The sequence below is a fragment of the Meleagris gallopavo genome, chromosome 19 (genome assembly GCF_905368555.1).
Source record: "Meleagris gallopavo chromosome 19, MGAL_WU_HG_1.1, whole genome shotgun sequence".
NCBI classification, from domain to species: Eukaryota; Metazoa; Chordata; class Aves; order Galliformes; family Phasianidae; genus Meleagris; species Meleagris gallopavo.
In genome coordinates, this window is record NC_139422.1 from 6,404,406 (window position 1) to 6,426,111 (window position 21,706).

General features: G+C 42.3%; 1 protein-coding gene across 3 annotated transcripts in view; it reads right to left on the reverse strand.

Moving 5' to 3' along the window:
* The window catches only part of DDX31 (DEAD-box helicase 31), a 42,616-nt gene that overhangs the window by 20,540 nt on the left and 370 nt on the right, over positions 1 to 21,706 (reverse strand). For 2 of the 3 annotated variants that reach the window (XM_085239520.1, XM_085239522.1), the window contains exons 2-16: positions 20,662 to 20,918; positions 20,427 to 20,502; positions 19,923 to 19,966; positions 19,417 to 19,487; positions 18,754 to 18,818; positions 17,939 to 17,983; positions 16,332 to 16,373; positions 14,765 to 14,829; positions 13,897 to 14,016; positions 13,422 to 13,528; positions 12,519 to 12,754; positions 12,050 to 12,226; positions 9,896 to 9,955; positions 3,904 to 3,954; positions 2,027 to 2,166 (exon numbers count right to left, since the gene is read on the reverse strand). In XM_085239520.1, the coding sequence (XP_085095646.1) occupies positions 2,027 to 2,166; positions 3,904 to 3,954; positions 9,896 to 9,955; positions 12,050 to 12,226; positions 12,519 to 12,754; positions 13,422 to 13,528; positions 13,897 to 14,016; positions 14,765 to 14,829; positions 16,332 to 16,373; positions 17,939 to 17,983; positions 18,754 to 18,818; positions 19,417 to 19,487; positions 19,923 to 19,966; positions 20,427 to 20,502; positions 20,662 to 20,918 (1,556 nt within the window). The remainder of the gene's footprint in view (positions 1 to 2,026; positions 2,167 to 3,903; positions 3,955 to 9,895; positions 9,956 to 12,049; positions 12,227 to 12,518; positions 12,755 to 13,421; positions 13,529 to 13,896; positions 14,017 to 14,764; positions 14,830 to 16,331; positions 16,374 to 17,938; positions 17,984 to 18,753; positions 18,819 to 19,416; positions 19,488 to 19,922; positions 19,967 to 20,426; positions 20,503 to 20,661; positions 20,919 to 21,706) is intronic. The other variant, XM_085239521.1, reaches the window with a different exon arrangement.

The window sequence follows — 21,706 nt, forward strand, 5'->3', positions numbered from 1 at the left end:
AAAAACGACACAAATTCTGGTAACTTGTGCAGCCCAGGTCAAGAGCTGTGAAGACTCAGGATAAAGAAAAAAAATTATCAGTGCTGAAGAGGATCGGTGACAGCCCAACACATGCTGTCTTTCAGCCTCGTGCTGAATTAAATTGTCAGGATTATCACCATAATGCTCTGTTTATGAAGAGTAACGGCAATTTGTGCTGATGGCACTCGCTGCCTTTAGCTTCGAGCTGCCTTCCTGCATCTTCTCTGTAATTCATCAGCTCTCTCTTCTTGCCGCTGTCCCTTCTCACACCGTGCACTGCTACGTAGGAAGAGCAGAGGACACATGACTGCAAACAGGCCGAATCGCCCACCCATGCCAATTAGACACTGATTCTCTCCCATCTGAAGACAGAGGTCAAAGGCAGAAAAATCACACTCTTTTTTTCGGCAGTCCCTTATCTCCAGGGCAGCAAGTTTTATGATGAACATAAAACAAACAAGAGAAGACAATCCCTGGAGTTGTTTGGACGTACTGATTTGAGAAGCAGAGAAAAAATATTCACATAAAGCTCTCCTTACACACTGAGCACAGTCTTCTAGATTGCTGAGGAACGGTGGCTAGCTCAACAACAGGTCTTCTCAGCAGATATAATTAGCAGTGCGAGTGAGTGACACTGCTTCTTAAACTTGTTAAAAAAACCCAACAAAATTGGATAAAAGCATTAACAATTAAAAAAAAAAAGAAGGAAAGTTTTCCTCTCCTTCCTCCAACCCTTCCCAAATGGGAAAAAATACAACTTTCTACTTGGAGTTAAAAATTCACAATTATGTGGGATTTCACCTTTAAATGTCAGTGCTGTTTGTTACATGAAAAAAAACCCTGTCAGCTTAGCCCTCCATGTCTTGCTGGTGTCTGCTTAATAGATAGTTACCTGGGATGATGGATGGCTCTTTGTTAGACCACTAAATGGCTCGCAGCCTAGAATAAGCCCGTATTTACTGCCAACATTTGTTTGTTTCAAGGATGCAAAACCAAATTCGGCTCCAAGCAGCTCCACCCGACATAAACACAACAAATAAAAGAGAACTAATCTGTGCATGAGTTTACAGCACTCCACAACACTAGAACAACACTAAAGGGACTCTATTCAGCTGCTGCTCTGAAATGCCAAAGAGGCAGCAATGCAGGAAGCAAGAGGAGTCGCATCACCAGTTGCCTGCTGGGGAGGCTTGGGACATGGTAATGCTCCCTGCTAGCAATACTGAAGGTTTTTTATCCCTACAAAGGAACCACTGTGCAAGGAGACCTGGACTGAAATATTATAGCGTGTCAGCCATCGAGTAGCAGCCCGAAGAGCAGTCAGCTCCCTCACCAGCCTGGCTTTGCTCTCCTTACTGCCTGTTCCCGAGTCCTGGCCACAGCCGGTGTGAGAGAAGCATTCTCAGCCAGCCTGGAAACACACCCCACTTTAGGTCTGTTGAGTGCCCCCAACCCCTTTGCCTTCCAGGACCATACTGGGCACTCACCACTCACAGAAACCTCTTCTATTTTTGCCACAAGGCACTTACACAACATATCTGGGCCAATTACCTGCCAGATATGACCCACAGCTCCCCAGCTATTTCTCTGCCGGATCTCTCCTGAAGAGAAAGCACAATCTCTGACAACATGGTGCTATGCAGGCAGATGGCCAGCTAGCATTTGACAGGCTCATTTGACTTGTGATCTCCGCATAGCCACAACTTGAACCCAGGGCCATAGAGATAACAACCGAACGCAAAGGATTTCCGACTCCCATCTCCTCCGTGCCCCTCATCACACACATACACACACACACACACACACACACACACACACAATCTGCCAGCCGGATGATTTTCCATACGCATCCCCCTCTCCTTTTGCCAGTCTGGGGCTGGTCCTGGATCACAAGAATTAATAAATTCTTATTAAAACCTGCACGAAGCTACAGTCCCGCTGAAAGTGCCACGGAAGGTTAATTAGCAAGGATGAGCTGAAACTTTTGTTCGCGTTTCTGACTCACTTAATCTTGTGAGAAGCCAGCAAGCTGACATATTCTGCCTCCGAAGGCGCCAGGACAAGCAGGCTGTTCCCGTGACAGCCAATCCGAGCCGTCCTCCCGATCCGGTGGATGTATTCCGCAGGTGAAGCTGGAGCGTTATACTTCAAAAAGGGAACATGAGAAGGGAAGGGAGGAATTAACAGAACACAGCATGTTAATTATAAACGAGACGCTCGGTCTGCTCGTCTGAAACAAAGGGGATCTCAGCAAAACCCACCTGCTGTACCTCCCTCGGAATCAGACTGTTTATCAAGAGCCCATCGGACTCATCGCTGTAACCATCACTCAACCCCCTCAGCCACAGCAGTTTTTTGACATGTGAATGTGACACGTTGGCCAACTTTCAGATAATAGGACAGTTTTCCCCATCTCAGTGTCTCTCTTTGCCTTTTACATTTTATTTCTATACAGGCACATCAGGAATCTGTTTGCTTCTCCTTCTCAAAAAAAAAAAAAAATTCTCACTAAATCCTCCAACCAACCAAAGCCCAGCAGTACCCATACAGAGTGGGATGCCACCTGTGCCTGTATTTAGGAGAAAAGCCATGCAATTAAATATGGCCAATCTAAATTTGGCTGTTTTTGTTGTGATTAAAGCAAATCATAGGTAGTTATTGGATAGAAGAAGCCTAAGAGAGATGTGATATTAAGTCCTTTGGGCAGCATATGATACAGGTAGCAGTTGTCTTTCCGTCTATGACTGTGAGTCCAAACTGAGATGTTGCTTAAAGGCCCCCACCCAACCCCAGTATAGCAGTGCCTCTCATTTACTTGACTGAGAAAATGCCCAGCTATTTGCAAGATCTGATAAAGGGTGACATATTTCCCTCCCTTTAGCCTTCCCTCATTCTTTCCCCCCTCCTTTCCTAGAAAAATGAACATGCACAGAGATACTGCTTAGAAATGAGCCCTCAGCAGTTTAACTGGAAAAAAACCAACAACCAAAGCCCACTCTAGTGTTTATACCTGTGCCCTCTGGCAAAGTTTCTACTGGCTAGAGGTGTGAGTAAGATGCTGTGAGCAATCTAATTGCTCCCTGCAGGTCCTTGCTCTTGGACACAGCTCTCAGGACAGCTGAGATTTCGCCTTCTGGACACACAGAAGTCTCCCAGGGCTTGAGGTAATTTGCACTGCGTTCTAACACTGGCAACTATATCTTTGGTAAATTATATTAATATACAGATCTGGGAATTAAAGACTTTACTTCCCCAGCCTTCTCGCTAGCTGCTACAAAATCTTTCATTTTTAAAAACACTAAATTAAAATCACATTTGTTACCTGATGAGGTAGAAATTAAAAGGTTGTTTCACCGGTGCTTTGTGTCCTGTTCTTTTTACCCACATGTCACTTGATACGTGAGAATTTCTAAATCAGTTTTCCCCAATTCAACTTTCTTTTAATTATCGATCTTCTACAGAAATGAAATCTGCTTCATGCCCCCAGATTCCTCTTTGAAGTGACAGGCTGCTATTTTTAAGGTCCAATCCATCTCTCTTAGTTTCAGGCTTTTTTTTTTTAAAGACAATATTTCTGTCGACAGCAATGCAGTATTGGCGTGGGTTTTTTGTTTGTTTTTAAAGGAGAAATCTGAACTATGCAGTTCTACTGAAAGCTGAATGCTTACAGCTAACTCAGCCCCAGTCCCAATCCAGCAAAGCCCAACCTGAAGCACTCAGATCACTGCACAGATGCAGTCAGGAATATATTGGTCTCCCACACCTGAAGCATCAGCACAAAGACAAGCCAACTGCAGAATGAGGGTCTGGACTGGAAAGGGAGTTCATCTAGGCAGGACTGCACATAATGCATGCACACACATACACACACAGCAAACCTACCTGCACGATCCACATGACTTGAGGCAGGTCTAGTCCACGTGCTGCGACGTCCTTTAAAATTAACAAGGAAATTACCAAGTAAAAATGCTTCACAGATCTCAGCAAATTAAGAACTCTGCCGGGACAGTGATTATGCTGGGAAACAACTGGCTACACAAATAGGAATTTTACGTGCCTGTTTTTGGGTGAGATGGTCTGAAGGTCAAAACTAGTGAAGAGCTTTAAATATAAGGGAGACCGTTATCAGGTTAACACAAGGAAAAGCATTCCACTACCATGGGCCAAAGCTTGGAGAATATAAAAACAATTCTTTCAGGAGGGTGGTGTTGAATTACAGTCCCTTTACATTACATCAGGGAGTCAACTACCTTAATGGTACTGACACCTTTGGTTCTTCAGCCTGTTTCATTGATGAAACAGACCCACTAGAAGCATACACCATCCAAACAACAAGAGAGGCAGAATTAAACCCCTGGAAGGCAATACTGCCCCTGAGCTAATGTCTTCTTCTGCAAGTCTAAGAACTAAAACCAGGTTGCTAATGAAAAGAGAAAAGGAAAATGGCCACAAAACAAGTGATTAGCGATCCTGAGCCTACAGTAGAACATCCAAAAGTGCACTGATCTCCACCAAGAACTAATCTGTAATTTCCTAAGTGATGATATGAAGCTGAGGAGCAGAAGACTTGCAGATCACCTGGTGCTGTGATTAAAAAAAAAAAAAGGGCAGCAAAGAATTCGGAAGAATCTGCAAAGAATTCAGTAGAATCTGCAGGAAGCTGAAGGACTGCCCAAGGGGAGGGGACTCCAGCCATGCCTTAGATTTTCACCAGTCTGGTTTTAATTTCGAGAAACAAAACTGAGCCCTGAAGAAAACAGTCTGAAGTGACTGACATTCACATGGTTTGATGTGCCAGCTGGTGAGAAAACCCATCAACTTGGAGAAGGGCTTGAGTGAGACCCTTTAGTTATCCGCAGCTCAAAAATATATCCTGTCAGAGAAGAAACAGTTTAAATACTGTTCAAAATGGAGAGAGAGCACAAGCATGCTTCAATCTCCCTTCTTGATGTTCTGTTCATTAGCAACGTCCTCACATACTCCTTGGATTTTACATTCACCACGCGCAGTAACAGAGCAGGTGTGCAGATTTAACTCTGTTAGGTAATGTTTTGGAACATGTGTATCTTTTAGCTAGTCGCAAAATAGAATATATTAAGAATGTAAGCAGGAGCTTAATGTACTAAAAATGTGTCAGCCACCCACTGAAGTGTTTTCATGCGACTCCCACACACGTTAAAAGATGAGGAAGCTGATGTTTTGGCAGCAAAGATCTTTCCATAAGCACTAGCCAGGCTGCTTTGTGGCTCCAACTGCAGTAAAGGAGGAGACAGTTTCCACAGCGCCCACTCTGAAATAATACGTACTTCCACTCCAACACACTCATTAAGAAATGACTTGTTCCCAGAGTCAGATGAACAGATGTACAAAAAGCCATTTAAAGGAGGCTGGAGAAAATAAATCAAGAGAAGTCAGGGAATGTGTACAGCAGTTACTGGGATAACAAGACTATGAACTGTACAGCACAATCAGACACAAGTGCTGATGTCTGATTTTGCTGGTTCTGCTACATACTTCCATGCTGACAAGCCTTTGGTCTTCTGTTCTGTGCTCTTTCTCCCACCTAGCAGTACAAGAAAGGCTGTAGCTGAGCAGAGGGTCTGACCTTGGGACAAGGGCAGCTTACCTGAAACACGCAGATAACCAAGCTATCCCTGTGGTCACAAGCATGCATCTCCTACATAGGGACAACAGCAGAGAAAGGGACCCCCCCTCTCAACCATCAGGACCATTCCCCTCCTCTTCTATGAAACCTTTTCTCAACACATCCAGCTGGGAAACCACTGCTGCAGACAGCATTGTTCCCAAGTACATTTGCCAAAGGAAGAAGAAAAATTGAAAGGTTAACCAAAATCATGATAAAGAGCCAGGGACATTTCAGGAGGAGGCTCTCTCCTATCGTCAGCCCCGCATTCGCTACTCCTTTCACAATGCCACCAACTCCATTCAGCTGTTACTGACATGTATCAGCAGCTATTCTCTTGGGGTTTAACTTGGCTTTCTTTCAGAAGTATCTTGGGATTCACTGGTAATTGGAGTGTTTTGCAAACTCTCAAAGATTTCTCAGTATCAGTCCACCTGCGTCTCCTGTAGCTCCTTTTTCACAAAGACCCTGGTAGGCAGCAGCAGGGTAGAATTAGGATAAAAAGTTTGAGATGATTTGTCTTCCTCTGCTGAGCTTCCTGCTTCTCACATCTTTAGAAAAACACTTTTAGGTCATCGTATCAGGAAAGAGAATACAGCTCAAACAACAATTATCCTGTTTTACTAGCACTACATTTATTTCCTACACAGAAGGACTAACCTGCTGCCAATGCTCTTTCAAGAAACCTGACAGATTTCCAATTCGCTTTCACTTCTTCCCCATTGTCCCAGACAGCATTATCCCTCCCATCTATTTCTCACACCATCATTCCTTAATAACAGGGAAATGAAGAATATGACACCTGATTGATGACATCACCGCTGTTCCCTCTCAGTGAGCAGTGAGAGGGAGAACTGAACGCCCATCTCACAGGAGCAGGGAGAAAGAAACTACTCCAGCATAATTTTAAAGAAAACCCTGATCCCAACCAAATGATAATCTGAAGCCTTCACCACGTTCCTGCCCTGATCCCAACTGCAAGTCACAGGATGGCACAATTTAGAAGTCCAGCCTACCTGAAGACTTGCAGAAGTGCTGAAATTCCTGCTACTAACAATGCACATCAGCAGCCCATCCTCATGGCACACGACAGAGGTGTGAGGGAGAGAGAGAGGGGTTGAATGCAAGGGAACAAAGGGCAAAAACCCCATACAGAGAGCAAAGCTCCCGGAATATCAGAATATATGCTGCAGAATATCAGAAACAGCACAGCCACAAAACTTTCGCAGTGGCCTTCGTTGCTCACAATCTAATTAGGGCAAAGGAAATTGCTAAAGTTGCTTTTGAAAGACACTCAATGGTGAGGTCTTGAAGGCCCTGAGCTTGACAATTGGCTGCCTACATGAGGCCTAGAAGTACAGATGGAAGGCAGCTTGCTCAGGTGCCAGGCTGTCAGTTGGATTAAAATGACTCATTTATTTACCAAAGAACCTCACAAAGTGCTTTAGCTAACAGGCAGAGAGGGCCTAACGGCTCTCCAAGCTGGGGAAGAAGCTCTCGCGCCTTCCCGGCCTGCCAAAAGTCATTACTGCCGAGTGTGGAAAGCCATCAGCAGGGTAGAGACCCCCGTCGGCAGGGTGACAGATTGGGCTGCGTAATCAGAGGAGGAAGGAGAGAGCACAGAAGCTGTCAGAGGCGAAAGCTCTTGGCTGGGGCCGCCAGAAAACTGGCAAGATGAGTTAGCGTGACTGAGTAAACAGCAAACAATCTCCAAATGATCTTTCCTCTCTCCCTGGAAGAGATGAACTTGTTTAAAAGGCACATCCCAAAGGAAGCCGCAAAGAACTTCAGTGAAGGAGAGAGAAATAAATCTGGATGAGACCCTCTGAGATACACAGCCCTTCTTTATTTTCTTGTCTGCAGAAAATATTTCATGGTCTATACTAATATACATATGACATAGAGCAAATTAATAAAAGGAACAGCAGGTCCCATTGCTTACTGGAGCGGAAAGATGGGTGGAGAACATGGCATAAGGGACAAGGGAAGGACAGTAACATTATTTGTGCAGCTCTTTTGTGAGCCAAGTTTCAAAATTTCACAGGCACAAAACGTGGTTTTGCAGTGAAGAGAGCAGAACCACCTCACTGCAGATTTTTGCTGATATGAATAAAAGCATTAAAAAAAAAAAAAAAAAGCAATGCCCTCAGAGGCAGGAGGTGGTCATAGTGCCTGGCTGCCCTTTGGACATCTGCGTTGGGGAGGCACCTGTAATGTGGGACTAGTGCAAAATCTATCTCTATATTAAGGTGTCCATATGGTCCCCATTACTGTGGTAACAGGCCACCTCCTGGTTTCAATGCATTTGTCCTCCCAACATCTCTGTAAGACAGAAGAGTGCTTCTATCCCCATTTTACAGACGGGGAACTGAAGCACAGAGATTATTTTGGACCTAGACATACAACTTACTGTACTTAACATGCTAACCATGTGCCAGCTGAGCCATAGTAACTGTAACTGTCAGGATTTGCATCCCCGCCTTGCAGTAAATGCAAAGTAGCTTAGACTGAAAATGAAGTAGGGTTATGATAAATACTTCACCTTACACTACTCTCTTCACTGCAATCGAAGCTAATACACATTAACTCCCATTTATGACAGGTCAGGAGCAGGCACACAACTATCATCATTCAGTTGACACGTGGCTACCTGCCCTGTCATCACAATTCCACGTCCACTTGTATGGAGCCTGTGGCATAGCAAGAAATCAAGCCACATCTCCAGTGTCTCAAGAGGGGAATCCCATCCACTGGGATTTCTTTATCTAACTTATTTTTCTTCCAACCCTGTCATCAGCTGTGTTTCCTGCCATATTTTTCCTGCCACAGGCTGCATTTCCCCTCTAGACTGTCTTACCCAGAAACTGTTATCCCAGTGAAAGACATAAGAGTGTTTGCAATGATTCTATTTTGTCTTTGTCTAAAACTGAACATTCAGCATCTTTGTGAACTCCTTAAACAGAAATTTCAGTAACAAAATAAGTCCTTGAAATTTCTCAGTTATAGCTAGAGCGTGCATGAAGGATAGCACAGTTTACCTATTTAGTACACAGCATTTACCATATGCTACTTATCTTCAAAATACTTTATATGCACCAGTGAATAATTAAGCTTGGTATGTTCCTCACCTGAGACACTTAAGTATTATCTCCAGATACAGAAAAATCAAGTAATAGTTACACTTATGAATTGCAAAGATGCATTTTGACCTTGATCAATTTGTTGTAAAGACTTCACAGAAGAGGAGCAGGTAATACGTACATCTTTACAAGTGATACAAAACATAATTGGGCAATGCTAAGTCAAATGCTCCTCTATATGTGGCAGTCCCAGTTCATAACTGTACACTTAAAAATAAGAGAAAAATCAGCCCCCATTCTCTGAAAAAAATAAATTGTAACTAGTTTCCTTTAAGAACAATGTGCTGCAAGAACAGGAGTCATTTCAGAGCTAGAGAGGGTTTCTCAGCTCTAATTACTCCCGATCGCTGTAATTTACAAGTTTGCAGTGGGTAGAAATCGCCAAGATTCACACATTTTCAGATCAACAGCTGCCACTATTAGAGAGCAAATCGTGCAGCCTTCTGCACCACTGCAGCAGGAAAGCTGTGGCACCGACAGGTCAGAAAAGAAAAGTAGAAGGTGCCACCATAACACAAGGGTGCCAGCAAACTTCAGTAGAGGACAAGAATTTCTCCCTCAGCACCCATGAAGGAAGCTTGAAGGGCAAACTACGGAGAGCAGCAGAGCATGTGCATTTCTAATGACACCGTTCTCTGGGAGGGCTTCCCTTCTATCCCCGCAGGTTTTTGTTTTTAACCTTGGGGTAGTCATTAAGATGGAAAATATCACACCACATCCAATTTACCTGGCAGTTACGGGGCATGCTACAAATTAGGATTGCTTTCTATTGACTGCACACAGAGGGCAAGGTTCCAGCTTCAACTGAACAGATTTTTGCAGACGTATGGCCATGCAACATACTTAAAGGCTCTTGTATAAGATACAAGTTTTTTTCTGCATATGGTGCCTTACTGCAAAAGATCACGCAATAGTTTGCAAAGAGGGCACCAGCCCTTATTTAACATGTGAGATGCAGAAAAAGGAGATGACCTTCCTCAAGGTCAGACAGAGAGCTGGAATTACAGTTCAGTGCCAAGTCCTCTGTTCTACCATTAGATTACCAGGCAGGCCCATTAGCATGGTGCTGCAAAGAGATTAAGATACTTACAGTGCAAAGTAAGATGCCGGTATTGGATTTTAGGAACTCCTGGAAGACTTCTGTTCTTTCCTAGAGGATTAGAACAGAAAAATGAAGAACACACATGCACATTACAATCAACTTCAAAGCAAATAAGCTAGAGTAACAATAACCATGCCTCTTTCAACTCTATCACGTATAGCTTCAAGAGCAGTCAGGCTCAAATTAAAAAGTAATGGTACAGATGCATGGTCCGGAAGGCACAATGGGGCAAATCAGATTATTAAGTCCCAAAGATGCTCAGCTGCACATGAGAACTATAGGATAAGCTTCCAAAGCAACAGGACAAGGGAAAGGAGACCGTAGAATCTCCTGTGCAGGAGAAAGGAGGAAGTGGGCTCCCAGCCTTTGAGGCAGCACCCGTAGAGCTCCCTGGGCGCCCTCCTGTGGTCCCAGCAACAAAGAGGGTCCTTGCACTCGTAAGGGCCACTCCATGGGCTCCTGAAAACCAGGACTGATGACACTGGGATGGGACCCCAGTATCAGCTCCACAGCTGTGTCCCCATCTCTAGTCTGTACCAACAAGATTCCTGCTACTCCACTTCTAAACTAAGGTCAGTCTCCAAAGTAAGGCTGCCCACAGCCCCAGACACCACACTGCCCTGCCAGCAGTCCCACATGATGTCACAGATGTATCTGCTGTCACATTAGTTAACCTCTAACAACCAGTAACTGAAGGCCTCAACAGCATTTGGTCTTCACATTTGCCAGTAACACCTATTCAGCCGCTCCTGCCCACCCCAGCTGTAAGAAACTACATTACACTCACACTTCTTTGATCTTACTCCATTTACTCTTGTCCTGTCTCTGGCTTCCAATATACCATATTCCCACCTTCTTCCTGTGCCCTCTTCCTCTTTCTTCCAAAATATCCTCACCCTCCACGTTCCAAGCTTTCCTCCTCAGAGTTAGGGCTAATTGAACAGCCTGCTACACTGATGCTATAGAAACAGCTTTACACACTTGACTCCCAGCTAGACTTATTGCTCTAGGAAAGAAGGGAAACTTGGGCCTTCCTGACACGCTGAACCCTCTGCTGACAAAAATTAAAGAAGAGAGCACGCTGTATCTTGTTGACAATGACAGCAGCCGTGCTCAGCAGTACCATATGGGATCCACAATTTAGCTCCATTAATGCTCTTAATTTGAAGACATCAAGCACTAATTACACACTGGGTACTAAAAAGGCAAAACCCTTCCCCTGGTGCCAGCTACTTAGTGGTGTTCTGTTGCCTTAACAGCTGGTCAGGGTAGAGTTGGGCCAGACCAGGCCTGTTCACTCGCTCAGACAGGCAGGTTGAGGAAAGGCCAGAATGCAGGGACAGCAAAGCACATGTTTCTGGTCTCCACAGGATGGGAATGAGTGAGAAAAACAATGCCTCTTCACCTCTTGCTTCATCAGAAAAGCTCTATTCATTTACCATCTCTGCTGTGCAGCTCAGAGAGGAGCAGCAGCTCTCTCTATCACAGGCTAAGGGCAAGATCAGGGGCTGAAGTTTCAAGGGAGCTCTCTCAGTTATTGAGAAAAGCACTGCAGTGACAGCTTATTTGGTGCTCTTCTCCTGGCCTCTCAGCTCCCTGCAGCAAACTACAAATTCATCATCCAGGCACACCCTGCTAAAACCCATTTATTTTGGGGTAATCATCATTATCTTGCTATTATTCCAGCCCAGTGAAAAGAGTAACCTGTCAAGACACTGTTCTTTAAAATCAGTGCCAAACTGCTCCATCCACATCTAATGGGGGTCAAGTTATCATGTAGTAACATTTTGGGGCTTGGATGAAGTTTGCCTCTGGCATCAAAAGTCTTTCTTGACTGCATGAAAAAGAAGCATGGATACATAAATGCTTTAAGCATGCCCACTGGGAATACTGAACGGCTGCCTCAGCCTGCTGAAATAGTACCTCTTTCCTCTTCAGCTGTGCTTTTTGGATATAGCTACCAAAGTACTTTATAGAAGTAGGACAATATCCTTATTCTCATTAGCAGATGGAAGAGTGAGGCCCCTAGAGGTGAAATGATTCTCTATCCTCTCTTCTGCCCTCCTCCCCAAAATAACCACAAAATAAATCACAGTGAATAAGGAACAAAACTGTGTATCCAGCCATTCTGATAACACTTACTTCCTGTTCCATGTTGCCATGCAGTCGTAGAAACTGTAATTGCACAGAGGAGACAGGTGAACGTTTAGGTTGTTCAGACTCTAGCTCTCCTGAAAGGACATTAACAAGGAGCTCATAGTGGAATTCCACTTGTTCACAACTGGAGAAAAAGATGATCATTTTACGTTGCTTTTCATACTGCAAGAAAATAAGAAAATTGCATTTAACCATTTCCTGCAGGCCTCTCCCAACTCCAAGAGCTCATTTATCCACCTGACTTCCACTTCTATAGATACAATTACCCAGGAATGGATACATTAAGGAGTTCGAAGCCAAAGGCTAAGCCACCAAAGAAATTACTTGACTGTCAGCACAAAAGACAGAAGTTCAAAGCTTTATATGTAATCCACACTAACCTTGTCAGACTAAGAGATGTAAGAGTTGAAATGAGCAAAAGGCTACTTAACATAAATGCAAACAAGAGTCTCACCATGCATTTCTCCAGGATAAAAGCTGCTAATGTGACAAGTCTCAATTTGCTGGGGACCATCACGAAATACTGCTTAAGCTTCTCTGGAACAGCAAAGTTTTCCTGGTCCATACAGTTTGAGGAACCGTTGGCTTCTTTCTCTATTTGTAATGCTGGCTTGAGACTCTTTTGGACTTCATCTGCTATGGAAATTCTGATGGGATCATTCAAACTGATATCAGCCAGCCGTGTTACTCCTGAAGCACAGAAAATGAAAAACACATGAGGCTCAATCTGGTGTGCTGCTGGGGAAGGTGATCACACAACAATGCAGTTCCAGTGAAAACCAGTGAAGGGCAAAGAACTAATGTGTAATGCCTCAAACATTGAGAGAACACTTACATAAACTTAAGACGTTTCAGGCCTTAGCCAAGCATAGTTGCTGTGGACTCCCCCAAAAGTGTCACGAGACCCTACTGTTCTTATAATATATATATAAAAAATAACCCTGTGTTATTTTGCATTTACCAAGAGCATAAGAGTGGCTAGGCCTGGCTCAATTCCACCCAACTGACTGTAAGATACAGAGCAAACAACACAGCAACAGTCCTGCCCTGTCCTTTTTTTTTTTTTTTGCCTTAACTCACATGTAAATAAAGAAATATCATAAAAAAAACAGTGCTTGCCAGGTTCATGGCTCTGGAAGGTGTGTGACACATGCATAAACACACTGACAGAAATTCTAGTAACAAACAAGTACCATAAGTCCCATATAATCAATAGGCATTACTCCACTTCAGTAAAGGGCTTCTTATTGGGCTATAATTTAGTAAGCTTCAATAATATAATTTATTAAGTCTCTTATTTTGCAGTTCCCTGTGAATTTTTTCAGCTAAAAGAGCTGACCATCTGTCTGTAACCTACCTTCAGTGAGCGTGGCTGAGAGCAGGACATTCTGACGCGTCTCCCTCACAGCATTTAAAGCATTAAGTATCACCGTTACATCCTTCTCAAAGCCCAGGTCCAGGATCCTACAAAAGCAACAGAAATGACCAAAAACACCATTAGGAAGGAATGAGAAAAAAAGTCTTAAGCCTACATAATCCAATTAAAAATAGCAGAAGTGTTAGAGCTGATCAGATCTTTGGCCCATCTAGCTTTATGTCCTGTCTTCGGGTTTTGCCAGAAGATGATGTCAAAAGACACTGAGAGAATCTCTGTAGTTGAATAACTGTCGAATAAGCTGTCCAAATGGGGCATTTCTTCCTAATCTCAGGCATTTGCTGCCTGACTGAGGCCTTGAGTATGAACAGTTTCATTATTTGTTTTAAATGCATTATCCATGTGGATGCAGGGGGTATTTTCATTCTTTTCTGTATCTAAACATCTGTAAATTTACCTGTCTGCTTCATCAATGATCAGCCACTGAGTGCGACGGAAATGAATACATTCTGTGGACTTGATGTGATCAACCAGGCGACCAGGAGTCGAAATAAGGATATTTATCCCCTTCCGTAATCTGATTAAAAAGAAAAAAAAAAAAAACCCAACACACAGATCACCAGAAACTCTGGAATAGGAACATGGAATGAGGAACTGAACCTGCAGAGAAAAAATCATTGCCACGGTAAGATGAACAGAACAGTACTTTCTTACTGATGAAAATTGGAATTCCTTGCCAACTTTCACCTTTAATCATCACTGATATTCATAGCAGCACACTCAGTGATACAGACAAGGTGGAAAGAAATATCAGTAATATTATAGCATGCAAGCCAGGTTTTCTTTCAAATCAAGTACTTTTTACTGTCAAGAGTAAACTTCTTTTTGTGTATGCTTATACATAGACAAATGAAAACTCCATTCTGGATTATTGGCTTACAGTTCAATTTTTGCAAAGGGAAAAGAAAGATTTTTAACACCAGGAAATCTCTTCTCCAGAAACCAATTTCCCCCGTAACAAACACTACAGGCAGCACTTGGTGGCAAGCAAACATAAAGTGTTTGTCAGAAGAGAAAAAATACTGACACAAGAGATCATCTTCTCAGAAGGCTCATCAACACTTCAGAAATAGATCCAACTGAGGAAAGTGAATGCTTCCTGCTGACCCAGCCACCGTATCTGTGAAAGATCCAGGGGGATCACAGCTAGAACCAAACTCACAGCCCCCTTGCTCAGTAAGAAAAGCACTCCAAAGACGAGTAACAGATAAAATAGCTGTAGAGCAGAGGAATCCAAAATGCAATTTAAGAAGTTGGCTTCCTACCTGGCTTTTTCTGATTTTCTCTTTTCTCCCCCCATAAGCACTCCAGGCACAATCCAGGTAAATGGCTACAGGAAGGAAAACCAAGAACAACATAGGTTGTTCTTCACAAAGAAACAGAGCCTAATCAAAAAATTATTCTTCTTGGCAAAAAGAGAAGAGACAGGGCTGGCAGCAGAGCGTTCCTGATTTGATCTAACAGATCCAATCTACATGCACTATCTCACCCACAGCTAAATATCAATGGCACCTCTTGTTCTAGGCATGTAACTTACTCCCCACATTGTCTAGGAAGATAGAAATGAAATCATCTTTGCACCACTTCCACTCACATAATAATATTGTTTTTCCTTCTCCCCATGAAGTCTAAATGTTCAAAGACAAACTATGCTGCTATTTCTTCATCTTGCCTTTAAGCAATATCCTCCTGTGGCCAAGAAAGACTTAAGAAAGACACAAGACCTATGAAGTTTATTTGTATGTACACAGCCCTACAGGCACACAGTCCCCATGCCTGCACATAAAAAGTCAGTCTCATTGATACTAGCAGGAGTTTTTGCCATTTACTTCAATGAGGCCCAGCTCTTCATCACATCCAACGCTGCCCAATATTTACAGGGGAGATAATCAAAGCACAGGACTGCCATTGCCTTGCTTGACAAGAAATGCAGGACAGACACAGCACAGCTTGTAAGGATTGCTCAAATGCATGACTGTTAAATAAGTTTCAGTTTGCGTGGGTCACTGCTTGCCAAAAATACTCCAACAAAATAGTTTTTAACAAAAAGCACTTCTTTGTAAGATTTAAAATAAGAAAGATGTCTAAGCAAGATCCATACAATATCATCTCTGGAGCTGGCAGAGTTAGAGTGCCAAAAAGAGATCAGCTGCCGTTTTCTCCCTCAGTGATCACCCAAGAAATTACACTCTCCAGTTGCCAGTCAGACCATGATCTAAATCTTTTGGTTTGGGTCACAATGGCAATTCATAGTTATGACATATTATATGTAACCAAGCAAAAAATTAGAGGGGAGAAGGGCAGCAATCAGACTTCATATCTGTAGATCATCTTCAATCACTTGAGGTCATGAATGAATGCTTCTGGCCAGTATTAAAAGATGCAAATTCCACACCAAGAGACTGCTCACCATAACTTGTAACTACTATGAAAGACTGAAGTACTTTAAACCTCACCATTATACGAACAAATACTAATTCCAGCATTAAAAAAGATTTGGAAAGTCCATAATTATTTCAAGGAAAACCAAAAGATGGAGTGGAAATACGGATCAGATAAACCGTTTAGATACCTTCTAACCCCACTGTAAGACACTTTGCTTCAGTAAAAAGGAACACATCACCATTTAATGACTTCAAAAAGCCTGACTTCTCCAGCTTTTCAACTGGCAAAACAACTTCTGCTCCCCTTCCGAAACACATCGGTCTAGTAAGTTTCAGTAAAATGGTGTGTGTCACATGTGTCATTGTAAGCATTTCCAAGATGATCAAAGGATAAAGAAAACCACACAACACAACCAAACAAGAAAACAACAGGGAATTGAATTCTTACCTTGAGTAGCTTCTGTATTGTATCAAAAGTCTGGAGTGCAAGCTAAGGAAATCAACATGAGAGAGTGAGTTCTGAGAAAGCCTGCTTGTGGACATTAAGCCCCTTTTAGGCTCAAAAAAAATCTGTAAAATAATTTAGTTTCATATACTTTCAGACTCCTAAGCACATCCTTGATTTTTTTTTTTTTTTTTTTAAGAAGTTGCCTATTATTTTATTACCTTGAATAATTCTTCTATTATATCTGCACCTGTTCAAAAATCTCCCTATTTGTTCAGGTCCACAAGGCAGCTCTGAGGACTATACAGACTTCTCCTGGCTTCTGTGAACACCCCAGGGAGAAAATAAGTTGGAGGCACAGAAGATTTTGCTCTGCTGGAGGAGTAAAAAGGAAAGCTCTGAAACTTCTGGAAGAAAATCACTACAAAAAGGAAATGCAGAGCCCAGAGGTTAAAACAAGTTGTCTTCTAGCAGTCAGGAAAGGCCACATTATTCCCTTCCCTGACCACGGACTGATCACACCACTGGACCTTAGTATCTCTTCAAACCCCAGTAAGCACAACACAGATGATATACACAAAGCTTGCAAGTCACCAAAAATTTGGTTTAAGAAACATTTGACTGTTGGGTTTCGTGTACTGCCCAACAAACATCTGTGCCACGGCAACGAGGGAGACTGAGAATGGCAGTGGTGCCACTCTGACTCACTCATGGAACACCAGCAAGTGAAAAGGGCTTAGTTATGAGAGAAAAGTTTTTTTAAATGCTCTGACTACACACATTACATATTATTTGTTGAGCTCTCCAGGAAGGCCACTGCCTTCAATAGTAAGTAAAAATGACACCAATTGTAATTACAAGTTATCTGTGTAAGTGCACTTAATGGAAGCTCTTTAAACAAGCTCACGAGCAGTTTTCTACATGCTTAGTATTCGTGGAGCATCCTAGCAAGGCAGAGAGCTTACTGCAGTAAACAGTTAAAAATAGCAAAATAGCTTCAGATCCTTATCTTTTCATGGAACGGAGATGAAATATTGCACTGCAGGTTGTATGAAATATTGTGACCCAAACTGGGTGCCTGTCATCAATTCTCCACACTGAAATTATTATTATTTCACACACACAACAAAAGGTTGAAGCCTTAATCTGAAATTGCCTTGGCACTTGCAAATCATATATATCAAACAGAAGACAGTTCAGTGGAGAAACCAACTGTTGATAGCCTCATCTTCAGCATTCACTTATATATTTGAAAAAGAAGCTTTAAAAATGATGTGTTTGTATAAACCTGTGCACTTGCAAAGCTAATTTCAATGGCTTTACTTCAACTCCTGCATGAGTTAAGCAAGCTTTTCCCTCCCTTGCACTGAACTAGAGTGTTTCTCCAGTCTTGCCAACTGATATTTCACTTCATGGAAAAACTTAGACATTTCTTATGACTTATTTCAGTATGGCAGCAAGGAAAAGTGCCAACACACATCCAGAGAGCAAGCTTTCTTTCTGTGAGGGCAAAAGGACAAATGTTTCTTAAGATTTTTTAGGCTCCTGTGGATCCACATCTGCCCTACATTCAAACACTCAGTGAAACTGAAAGGAAAAGGCTCACCTACCTCTCTTGTTGGGACTAACACCAGTGCATAAGGCCCATCACTTCGCTGCAAACAGAGAAGACTGCTAAAAAGAATGCAGTGCTCATACACATGACATTTCCATTATTAACACCTAATAGCTGACAAAGCAAATTCTCATGGGTTTTAGTACAAACTTGCACGCCATGGTTTGAGGTATTCCCCTCCCCTTTTAAAGAAATTTAAAGAAAACATCACTTTTTCAAATCTCAGTACCTCACTGCCCCCTCTTCTCTGCTCTGACACCCACTCACAGTCACACCCAGCATTTTATTCATAACACAGTAGAATTTATTCCACTATACCCATTTATTCCAAGGGATGGAAAAACATCACCCCAACTTTTTTTATGGGTTGAAGGCTTTCCACAAAACACAATGCACAAATGAAGGCAGCAGCATTCTCTGGTCAACGAGATGATCCAAATTGGAAGCAAATAACAAATCTCACTTGATGTTGAAAATTAGAAGCCTATTATTTAAAAGGACACGGCAGTAACCTTTGTTTTCAGTTTTCCACGATTCCAAACTGTTGTCTCTTTTGCAATCCACCTGCTTCAAGCTTTACAATATAGCCTATTTAGCTGTTGCAGGATGTAAAAGTGAACGTGCAACATTTTACATATAAGAACATCTACATTTTTCTTCCATCATCTGTACCTCAACAGTACAGGACAATCACATAAGCCACATTCACAAATGAAAAAAGTGAGACTGCTTAATCTTAAACAAGAATAAGCACTGATGACTTCAAGATTAATCTTAGTATCAAAACCAAACATACTTTGTTGCACCTACCTGTATTTTGGATTTCATTCCTTGCAAAGACTGTACAAGTGGAATTCCATAGGCAAGAGTTTTACCTTCATAAAAGGAAGAAAATTGGAAGAGTATCCAAGAAAAAAAAAAATTAAAAAATGGAAATTGTGGTACTCCAGAAAATAAAAGTATAATTCACCCCACTATTCTTAAACTGAGGTCAGAACTTGGAAAACTCTTAATTAAGTAGAATGTTTCCAGGAAGGAAGACTGGCAGATCATACACTCGGGTTAAATTAAAAAGGAGAGAAAGCAGAATCTAAGATCCATCTAAATAAATACTTCCATCTACTCAAGAAAATGTGACAGCAAGACAGTTAACTGTAGAGTAAGCACATAAGTTTATTTGATGAGAGTGTTCTGCTTAGCTCCACTGGCCTCCTGGACTGGCATCTCCAGCACAAGCCTTGGAACTGGCCCATGTACAATAGCTGGCAGATGCACATCACCATTCAGTCCCACCACTGTGCACTGTGTCATGACAGAAGTTTGCACAGCATCTGTCTATGCCACAGCATTCCCACCTCAGGGTTCTGAGCCTGTCACTCTCATAAGCTGTACTAGAAACATGATGTTTTGGTTCTTTTTTTCAGATTCAACTTAAAATGCCCTAGGAATGGAAATTAGCAATTAAACACTGACCTGAACCAGTCTGAGATCTCACTAGAGCATCTTTGCCTTGCAGGAGCACAGGAATTGTTCGCTTCTGAACACTGTGTAACAAACAAAACAGGTCAGGAAATACAGATGCAAGAGAGCATAGAAACCTAAGGTTATAACATAGAGTGACTGTTTCAAAATTGTTTACCCTTAATTTTGCACGTTCATCTCTGCTGTATAGCTATACCAGTAAAGGTGGTTTTTGAAGAAAGTCTACAGACACATGTTAGGTATGATAAATTTTATGATTAAGTAGCAATTTAGGAGCTAGGATTCCAAGGTTTCATCTCTACCCATGACAATGAATTACTATGTAACTTAGAAGTCATTTATTGTCCCAAAATATGGAAGAAACAAACCCTATGGAAAGTGGGTCAGCTTAACAGTTGCTGCTGCCTTCACAACCCAATTATATATAATGAAACAATCACACACAATTGGCTTTAAGAGTCAGTGAAATGTGAAGTTTTGATATGGTATTTACTTACCTGGTCATACTATGTATCTTCAGAACTGTACTTATTGTGGCTATCTAGAGAGAAAAAGAACAGGAGTAAACAAGTTTTGATGTCAAACTGTCTTTTTTGTTACTTTTGTAGCACAAGACAAAGCAAAAACCTGAAAACACATTCTCTACTAGCCCAGGGCAACCAAATGAAAAAGTTTCAACGTCCTCAAAATACTTCTAGTACTTCATCAGAATTACACCATTGCTGGTACAACATGAAATACCAGATTTGTTAAGATACTGAAATTCCCAAACAGTTTTCAGCGGTTTCCAAATTACAGATGGAAACAGCAAAGGGTGCCGAGTCACTGTGTGCAGGGATATGTCAGGATACTGGTCAGCACTGAGCTAAGAGACTGCAACACAATCAAAGCACTGTTGAGTCTGTCCAAGTTGCTGTGAATACAAGCACATCTCTCATCTTTCAAAAGTCACCCCCCCTCAAATAGCAAGTTCTAAGGCACAAAGCCTCCACAACACTCACCAGGTGTGGATGGAGGTCTAACTGGCTGAAAGAGTCTGTAGTGAAAACATTTTCTTGCACCTGCTGCACTGCTTTTCTGAGTTAGGGAAAACAAAGCAAAGCATACGGTACGGTTAACAATTACACGTTAGCATTTCATGTAGAAAGCAAAGAAACCAAATGCCAAGCAATTGCTTTGCCAAAGCAAGGGCTAGAATTGAAGACTGAATCTCAAGCACTGAAATTTGTAAGATACCTGTGAATTTCTGGGATATCAGGGTTGTTTTTAAACAGGCTGGATGTCTTAATGAAAAGTTTGCTTTTCTGGCTTTCATTCTGGTTGGCAGTCAGTTGCTTTTTAGGAAGAGATCTTTTTGATGAGCTTCCCTTTTCCCTGGTGCCAGTCTCTGCAGCACGTTTCTTGAAGTTGTTTACTGATGGCTTAGGTTTACGTTTCAGAGGTGGGTTTCCATGTGGTGACGACTGGAGCTTTCTTTTCAGAGCATTAGGCTGCTTTGATGTTAGCAAACAAACCAGAGAGCAAGAATGCATTAACGAATGAGGATTAAGTAAATGGTGCCATATCTCACTCACAGTGAACAACAGAAATATTAGTTCAAAAATTGATCCCTTCTTTTTTAAATCTTCTGTACATTAATTAAAGAAACAAAGGTAGATTTTTATATATAGTCATAAATAAACTAGGAACTGTTTAGCTAGAACAAAATCACTCTCAAAAGCTCTGCAAACATCCTCACATCATCAGAATAGGCTCATAGGGATTCTTTATTTCTCTTAGGAAGAAGAACCCCATCCTTCACTCCAACCCGTGCTCCTGCCAGCTTTCAAGATTTCTGACCTCTTTTTCTTTTACAATTGGATTCTTTTCCTTACCTTCCAATCTGAAGAAAGATTTTTCCCTCCAGAAACAGCGAGGAAGGAAACTAATTTCGCTTCCTTTGTCCCTAAAGCTTTTTCATATTCCTCAGCCCTTTTTCAACGAAGGTTTGACACACCTGCAGAACTCCCCAACGAGGCCACGTCCCCACACAGCCTCACTTTGCCCGTTTCTCTCTCTTCCCCACTTTTCCCTGTCCTCCTGTGAACCGCACCGTTCTCAAGCCCTGTTCATCTTCTCCGCTCGCTTCTTCACGTTGTTTAGCATTAAAGAACTTCTCAGCTCAGACTCTCGGCTGTCCAAGCTTTACACAGTGACCGAATCCCAGCCGCTCGCCCAGCTCTGCAGGTCTCACACCCGGCCGAGCGCACCGACCCCTCGTTACCCTCAGCGTTCCCCTCAC